Source organism: Crocodylus porosus, unplaced genomic scaffold, assembly GCF_001723895.1.
Source record: "Crocodylus porosus isolate Cpor-Errol unplaced genomic scaffold, CroPor_comp1, whole genome shotgun sequence".
Taxonomy (NCBI): Eukaryota; Metazoa; Chordata; order Crocodylia; family Crocodylidae; genus Crocodylus; species Crocodylus porosus.
The window spans coordinates 64836450-64843853 of NW_017728950.1; the positions used below are offsets into that span (position 1 = coordinate 64836450).

The following is a 7404-nucleotide window of genomic DNA, read 5'->3' on the forward strand; positions in this document are numbered from 1 at the left end:
TGCCCAGGTCCCTTCCGACCCTAGAAACTATGAAACTATGTTAGGGATTACTTAAAGGAAGAAGCAGATGCTTTCAAGTCAGGAGGGCCAGACAGAATGCATCCTAGACTACTCATGGAAGGCAGGTGAGGTCCCAAATGACTGGAAAAGAGCAAATACAGCACCCATCTTTAGGAAAGGGAAGAAGAAGGATCTAGAGAATTACAGGCTGGTCAGTCTGATTTTGATACCTGGAAAGATCATGGAGCAGGTTATTAAGCAATCTATTCCTGAGAACCTAGAGAAGAACATGATGATCAGGAACAGGCAGCATAGCTTCATCAAGAACAAGTCATGCCTGACCAATTTAACTCCAATGAAGGACTTACGATCTGGGCTGTACGATCTGCTGCTTGCAAGTCATGTGATGGGCACAGGTCCTGTGGCCAGGAGCGTGCAGGGAGCAGATCATATCTCTGTTGTGGATGTGGCCCTGGCACCGGCCCCAGCCCTACACTGTCACTGCTCCAAGATCCTGGCCCTGGCTCTGGATGCTCCACCCACCTGGCCGAGCACCCTACCCTCGCGGCTCCTGCCTTGTCTCCATGGAGACCCTGGGATTGTGTGGTGGGGACAGAGCCCCTGTTCTGCCGGCAGGGACATGGGGGCAGCACATTGCAGCTCTTCCCCAGTCCTGTGCTCTCACTACCCTGTGATAATGGGGTCTCCATGGAGATCATTTGGGAGCATGCAATACATCCATCTGGGACCCTGCCTAGGGCATGCAAAGCATCCAGGTGGATGGGATGAGGCTGTCTGAGGCCAGGGCTGGGGTCTTGGGTTGGTGACAGTGTGGGTCTGGGGCAGAGCAGAGCCACAATTTGCTCCTTGCACATCTCCGCCTGTGGATCTGACACCTGTTGCAGGGACATGCTGGTAAGAGATCATGGTTCTGCTCCAGCCCTAGCCCCACGCTGCCACTGCTCTGCTACCCCACCCGGTGATCCTGGCCTCATCTCTCCATCCCACACCTAAACACTGCTCTCTGTCCACCCCATCCCACATAGGAAGTTTTGGTGAATTGTTGCACAGGGAGTGGGGTGCTGAGCTAGCCCATGACAGCTCAGCAAAATTCCCTATGTGGCCTGTCGGGTCCACATAATTGCCCATCCCTGGTTTAATAGCTTCACTAATGATTTAGGGGATGGAACTGAGAGTACACTTAGCCAATTTGTAGATGACTCTAAGCTGGGTAGATTTTCAGACACCCTGGAAGTTTCAGACCCTCTGGATTAGCATTCAAAATGACCTTGATAACCTGGATAAATTTTCTGAAATTAATAAAATAAAATTAAACAAGGACAAGTGCACGGGCTGGGATTGGGGCTGTGTGTATGGATCCCTACCAGTCTCCATGAGCTGGGGCTGGGGGCAGCAACTGAAAGGAGCTGCCTTAGTCCCATTGCACACCCTGGGGTGGCGGGATGCGTGCCATGGATAGCACCTGGGCCAGGCAGAACCGAGGAACTTGCCACGGGCCGGTCAAAGTCACTCTGTGGGCTGGATCTGGCCCACAGGCTGTATCTTGCCCACCTCAGGATTAAGTGATCTCTGAGGTCTTTTTCAGCCTTATTTTTGTATGGTTTTGTATAGGCACTTAAACTTAATGTGCAAGTTGCATTGTAGTATTATATTTTTTTAATACCAATGTGAAAATTTTGGACCTCAATAAGTATTTCTATGATCTGGGCCAGTCACTTGGTAGCTAGGGCAAGTATCAGTTTTCAGTACAATGTCTCTTTTCAAACACTGATATCTTGGAGACCATGTTCACAAATGAGAATAAATGACATGTAGGAAACTATAGTAAATGATGATTAAAATGATCAGATGAAATCAAGGTGCTGACATTATACAAACTTTTAAAACAATTTAAGGATTATTTTTACTCTCTCCATCTCATGAGGAATTGTTTAATATCTTTATCAAGCAGATTCTAATCTTATGGGGCCAAGTGAGAAAATGATTCAGGAGTACAGTAAGATAAGATACATGTGGAGGTTCTGAGGGTGTACAATTTATGTAGTCTAGAAAAGAACAGATATGGGGAACCATGATTACAGTTTATCCATATCTTAACAGTAGCAACTAAAATGAGAGATAAAAAAATTTCCAGAGTTCCAGGGATTAGATTGATAAGGAGAAATGGCCTGAATGAAAATAAATAGTTCTTTAGAGTAAGGAAAGCTGGGGAATAGGTTAGATTACAAGATAACTCACCATGGCTGTAAATATTCAAAAACATGATGGACAACATTAGCAGGAATTAAGTACAGGTAAATTCTGATAAACACAGCTAAGTTAGACTAGTTTCAAGTTGCTTTTTCTGTTTGGACTTTACACAACAAAGACCTGGGGGATACAAACTCAGAGAGCATTTTCTAACCATAATATTAAGGAAAAAGGGATATATAAGAATCCATTGCTGAGTAACAAGGCAGTCTTCAAATTGTGAAGTAATGAAGACGTTTTCTATTCTACCATAACATCACCTGTCTTTGTTACCTTTATTTCTTAGGGAAGCACAACTTTTTGTTGAAAAATTTGAGGGTGCTCTTGGAAAAGGAAAAGGAAAAAAATTTTATGCATACAAAGTAATGATGATGAAGGTAAGGATTTTATGTAATTCATTTTGTATAATCTACAACAGTAGACTGCTACAACAGATTATGACTGTAGCTACATTCTTACAATTACTGTCCAGTTTTCCACATGCATTTTTGGTTCTTTTGTGCCAAACTATTCCTGGATGGATTTTTTTTACTCAAATCTATACCTTCTGATTGGGATCTATCATCTGTGAATATTTCCAAAAGAGGTAGATCCTCATGTTATTAAGACTGGCTTCACCCATCTTGGGCCTGTTCCAAAACCACTGACTACAATGGGCTTTGGGTCCATCTCATTGTAAAGACTTAGAACTGGACTTTCTCCCTGTCAGTTGCACATATTGAACAGGCGGTGATTCTTAACCCCTTATACATAGAGTCTCTCTGGGCTCTTCAGTAGAAATATTATTTAAAAATAAGTGTCAGCCACATTCCCTCCTACTTAGACTTCATATTCCTCAGATTTGTACATTCATGTTTTATTAGGATTATTTTTTCTAGAGTATGTACATTAAAATATGCATGTAAATCATGTCTATAAGAGTTATACTTATTCAATCCAGTAAAAGAGATTAATACCAGTCAAATCAATTTGCAGTGAAGCTACAGAGCTTGAATTCCACTTCTGAAATTTTGAACAACACAGCCACATCTACATAAGCAGTGGACTGCACAGTTGTTACTTCGCAGTCATTTGGTACTTGCTTATGCCTATCCATGAGCAAGTAGCAAATGACTGTGCAGGAACCAACATTACTGTGCAGTACTGTCGCTGCACAGTTTTTTTCCACTGCACAGTATCATCGCCACATGGTTAGTGCCTGGCAATGCTACGGTGTGGTAGCAATGAGCAACTGCATAGTAGCTCACTGCTGCTGTGAAGTAGCATCTTGTGTAGATACGCCCAACATGTAGCAAACTGAATTGTCTGAAACAATTCTGAAATAATGTTTAAGAAAAATACCAGTTTGTGGACACATTTTACAAATAAAAACAATGGTAAATTTTACAAGATGATTTAACAAAATGGGTTTTTCAATGTTGTGCTGGCTGTCAGAAGAGTGGCTGAGGATGTACATGAGATGACCCAAAACACTGCAACTTACGTTATTGTTCTTTTCAGAAATGGTTGAAATTTCAGCGAGATTTTGAGAATTTTAAAACTGCCTGCATACCATGGGAATTTAAAATCAAGGAGATTGAAAGTAAGTTATCATGGAAAATAATAAAATTAACTATTCACAATTGTACCAAGAAGATCTCACAGATGGCTTTCCATTATTTCCTGAAGGAAAAATGGACTCTTTTTTGCAATTGTTTATAAATCAAAAAGATTTCTATTGTGGCTAGAGAACACTGATACTAGTTTTGTGAATTGTTGCCAAGGTCACAGCAACATTATAAAAACATTCCTTCCTTTAAAGGAAGTCAGGAGCATCTACTCGTTCCATTAATGTGCAGCAATAAACTGTGGAAATGATTGCTCTGCAGTATACTGCTCCCATGGGCATGCAGTTTACATATGCACCTGGACTGTGACATATTAAGCTGGGTTGAAGCAGCTCTGGCTGGCAAGGGTCCCTGGGGATCAGTCTATCAGCTTGGGGCTGCTCTGACCAGACTTAATATGCTGTGGAGGTGCTGGCTGGGGCAAAGGTACTTTAGCCCAGGGCTAGTTACCAGGCAGCCCCCACACTGAAGCACCCTTGTGTCCCAGCCAGCTGGTCAGTATCTACACATGTGTTGTTGCACACAAAAAAACTGCAATGGAGCTTAGCCAGACAACCTACACCCCTGTAACTATGGAACTTATTAGTTTAGTGTGCCCTAATAAGGGGCATATGTGTAGATGCTGAGGTGTTTACTGCACAGTTAATTAGTCAACTGCACTGTAAATGTCTAATTTAGATGTGCCCGTCATGTCTTTTGCAACAGAGAAAAAGGTATACAGAAAAAGTCGAAAGGCAATGAACATAATGGAAATGAAAACTGTTACCAGATTTGCCCATCACTTTGGGGTGTGTTCATTTATTAGGGGTATGTTTCTGGGGGTTCTCTGTAATTCTATCAATGTGCTGCTTGTGTTACTTGTGTTTCTATACGGTGCTGTATCTCTCCCTTCTGCAGGTCTTCACCCCCAATGGAGCTATCTTGCAGGACTCAGTTTCAATGGGGCTGGGTTCCTCCAACCACCAAATCAGTCAAATACATATATGCACATATACACACACACATCAACAGGACATGCCTGAGCCAGGTCGGGTTATTTAGCATTGACAGGCTAACACACTCATATGCCTTGAAATCAGTTAATCAGAGCAGCAATAAATGCAGTCAGACACAAGCAAATGGGTTAACAGAGCACATCTGAGTCAGGCTGGGCTATTCAGCATTGATGGGCTGACACCCTCATGTGCCTTAAACTCAGTTCATCTTTTCTTTCAGCCGGACAATAATAAATGCAGTTAGATACACACATGCTAACAGAGTATGTCTGAGCAGGCTGGGTCCGATCAGCACTTTCAGCTAAAACCTTCATGCGCCTCAAAACTCAGTACATCCTCAGTACATCTCTTGTCACAATGGTCCTAGTAGTAACCCCCTTCATGAGCAGACCCCACTGTGGGTTTGGGCATTACAGGGATCTTTGGCTTAGGTAAAACAAGCATTGCTGCAGAACAAATAGGGAGGTTAAGGGGGAAAAAAAGTAGCTGAAGTTCAGACAGAAAGTATAACTACCAGCTTGACCATAAAAGTTATTTATTGCCAGGTATATGAACTTATGATGATACCAGTAATAACAGCCATACAAGAGAGAGACAAATAAACAGTTTCAATATTAGATAGTTTCAGTTAGGGTTTGGGGGAAGTTTAGCTTGAGTTTGATTACCAAAAGTCAGGTTTAGAAAGCTGTGCCTGGAGAAAGAGAATAAAAGTCAGGTTCCTGGAGTCAGAGAGAGAGAAAGTTGGGATCTCACCACTCAGCGAAGCTTGAACCGGTCGAGGCTCCCAGGTGTTTGCTGGAGCTTGCAGACAGGCAGAGCCCTCAGCATGATTAATGGAGGGATTCCAGGCAGAAAAGGAGTGGAACTGGTGCAGCTTTGGATTCAAGCACCAGGACAGAAAGTTGAGCTTGGGTAGGGGTCTTTGCAGAGAACTAACAATGGCTCAAGGGAGAGCACTAGTTTTGTTTAGGGGTAAACGATGGCTCATATGCTGGATAAAAGGAACTGATCACTCCTGGTTATGGGTGTCATTACTCTGAGGCAGCTCACAATACAGACAGGCAGATTCTGTGCTTTGGGTACCAATAAAGGAATTACTAGAATTGGTCTGATAAAAGCTGAGTTGGGTGTGTGTAGATGTGGGTTGATTAGCATTTGGAGCAGGAATCCCCCATCATGCAGTGCTCCCTTGTTTCTCTGGTCCCAGAATTCAGTGTGATCCTTGCCTTGGAATCTCTGTTCTCCATCCTGAGAATCCCCTTTTTCTTAGCTTCATGCTAATGACGGTGCATACCTGTTCCATTTCCCATTTAAATGAGTTGTCATCTGGTTCCATCTCCGATGCAAATGAGGCCAGGAGAATTGCTTCACTCTTAACACCCTTGTCTGGAGGCCTTTAGGTGGGTCTTCCCTGTCTATTGTAAGTCCTTCCTCTAATCAGTTCTTATTCAGGCCAAAGTGGGGAGGGGGAGAGTTCTTTGTGAATCAGACAGGCTGTGTACTGTTCCAGGGTTCCCCAAGCACACAGATCTGAGAGATAACAAAACTGAGCACTTCTATCACATTTAAAAAACTTTATGCAAGTAAGGCTAGAGGTGCCATTGGCCATGTTGAATCTGTTATTTGGAAAAATAGTAGGCTTCTGTTTTTTAAGGTTCTTAATCTGTTATTTTGAATTGTTATTAAATTCCCCCCAACTTGTTTTATTAAGCACATTGGCTTGTTTTTAATTGATGCATCAATATACCAGTGGGTATATTGGGTATACCCCCTTTTTGGGTGACAGGCTAGATTGGCCACAGTGCCCAGCCCTTCTGCAGGCTGGATCTGGCGTATGGTCCTGATCCAGTGCCAGGAACAGGTAGCTCGGACCCAATTTGGCCCTTTGTGGGGGAAGGGCACTTGAGCTGGCCCTATGGGTGATGGCGGGGTATGGCCTAGCCCAGACCCAGCTGTGTGGGGCCTCCCTGCTTCAGCCATGGGCAGAGGGGGCATGACCTAGCTCTGATCCAGATGCATAGAAAGAAGGGGGTATGACCGGACTGCAGTCTGTCGCATAGGCCTTCAGGTTTTAGAATTTGGCGGTGGAGGAGGGTGGCTATGCTAATTGCAACTAGGGCTGTGCGAAGCTTTGGGTGGTTATTTGATTCAGAGGAGATTCGGCCCAATCTGGTTGCTGAATAGCTGAATCCAAAGCGAATCAGGGGACCAATTAAAAGGTCTGAAAAGATTCGGAGAGCTTTGATCATCCGGGCAGTCCTTGGTGGCTGCGGCACGGAGCTGCAGCTGAGTCCAAGCTGGCAAGTACTAGGGGAGGGGAGTAGGGGCTGGGGGACCCCTGCCTGCCCCCTTTCCTTCCTCTCCCATACCTTCCACGACTTCCCCCTCTGCTCCAGATCCCAGCCCTTTAAAGAAAAGCCCCAGTGCTCATCAGGTGCTGCTGGCTTGGGGGCGATCCCCACTGCCTATCACTGCTCCACACTGCAGATATGCCCACAGATACTGTGTGGGCATATCTGCATGAACCCGCT

The 7404-nt window shown here is 44.2% G+C and overlaps 1 protein-coding gene across 1 annotated transcript in view; it reads left to right on the plus strand.

Moving 5' to 3' along the window:
- TMC1 (transmembrane channel like 1) overlaps positions 1-7404 on the plus strand; it is a 118515-nt gene that overhangs the window by 50593 nt on the left and 60518 nt on the right. The window contains exons 5-6 of the mRNA XM_019554751.1: positions 2558-2648; positions 3772-3853. Coding sequence (XP_019410296.1) covers positions 2558-2648; positions 3772-3853 — 173 coding nt within the window. The remainder of the gene's footprint in view (positions 1-2557; positions 2649-3771; positions 3854-7404) is intronic.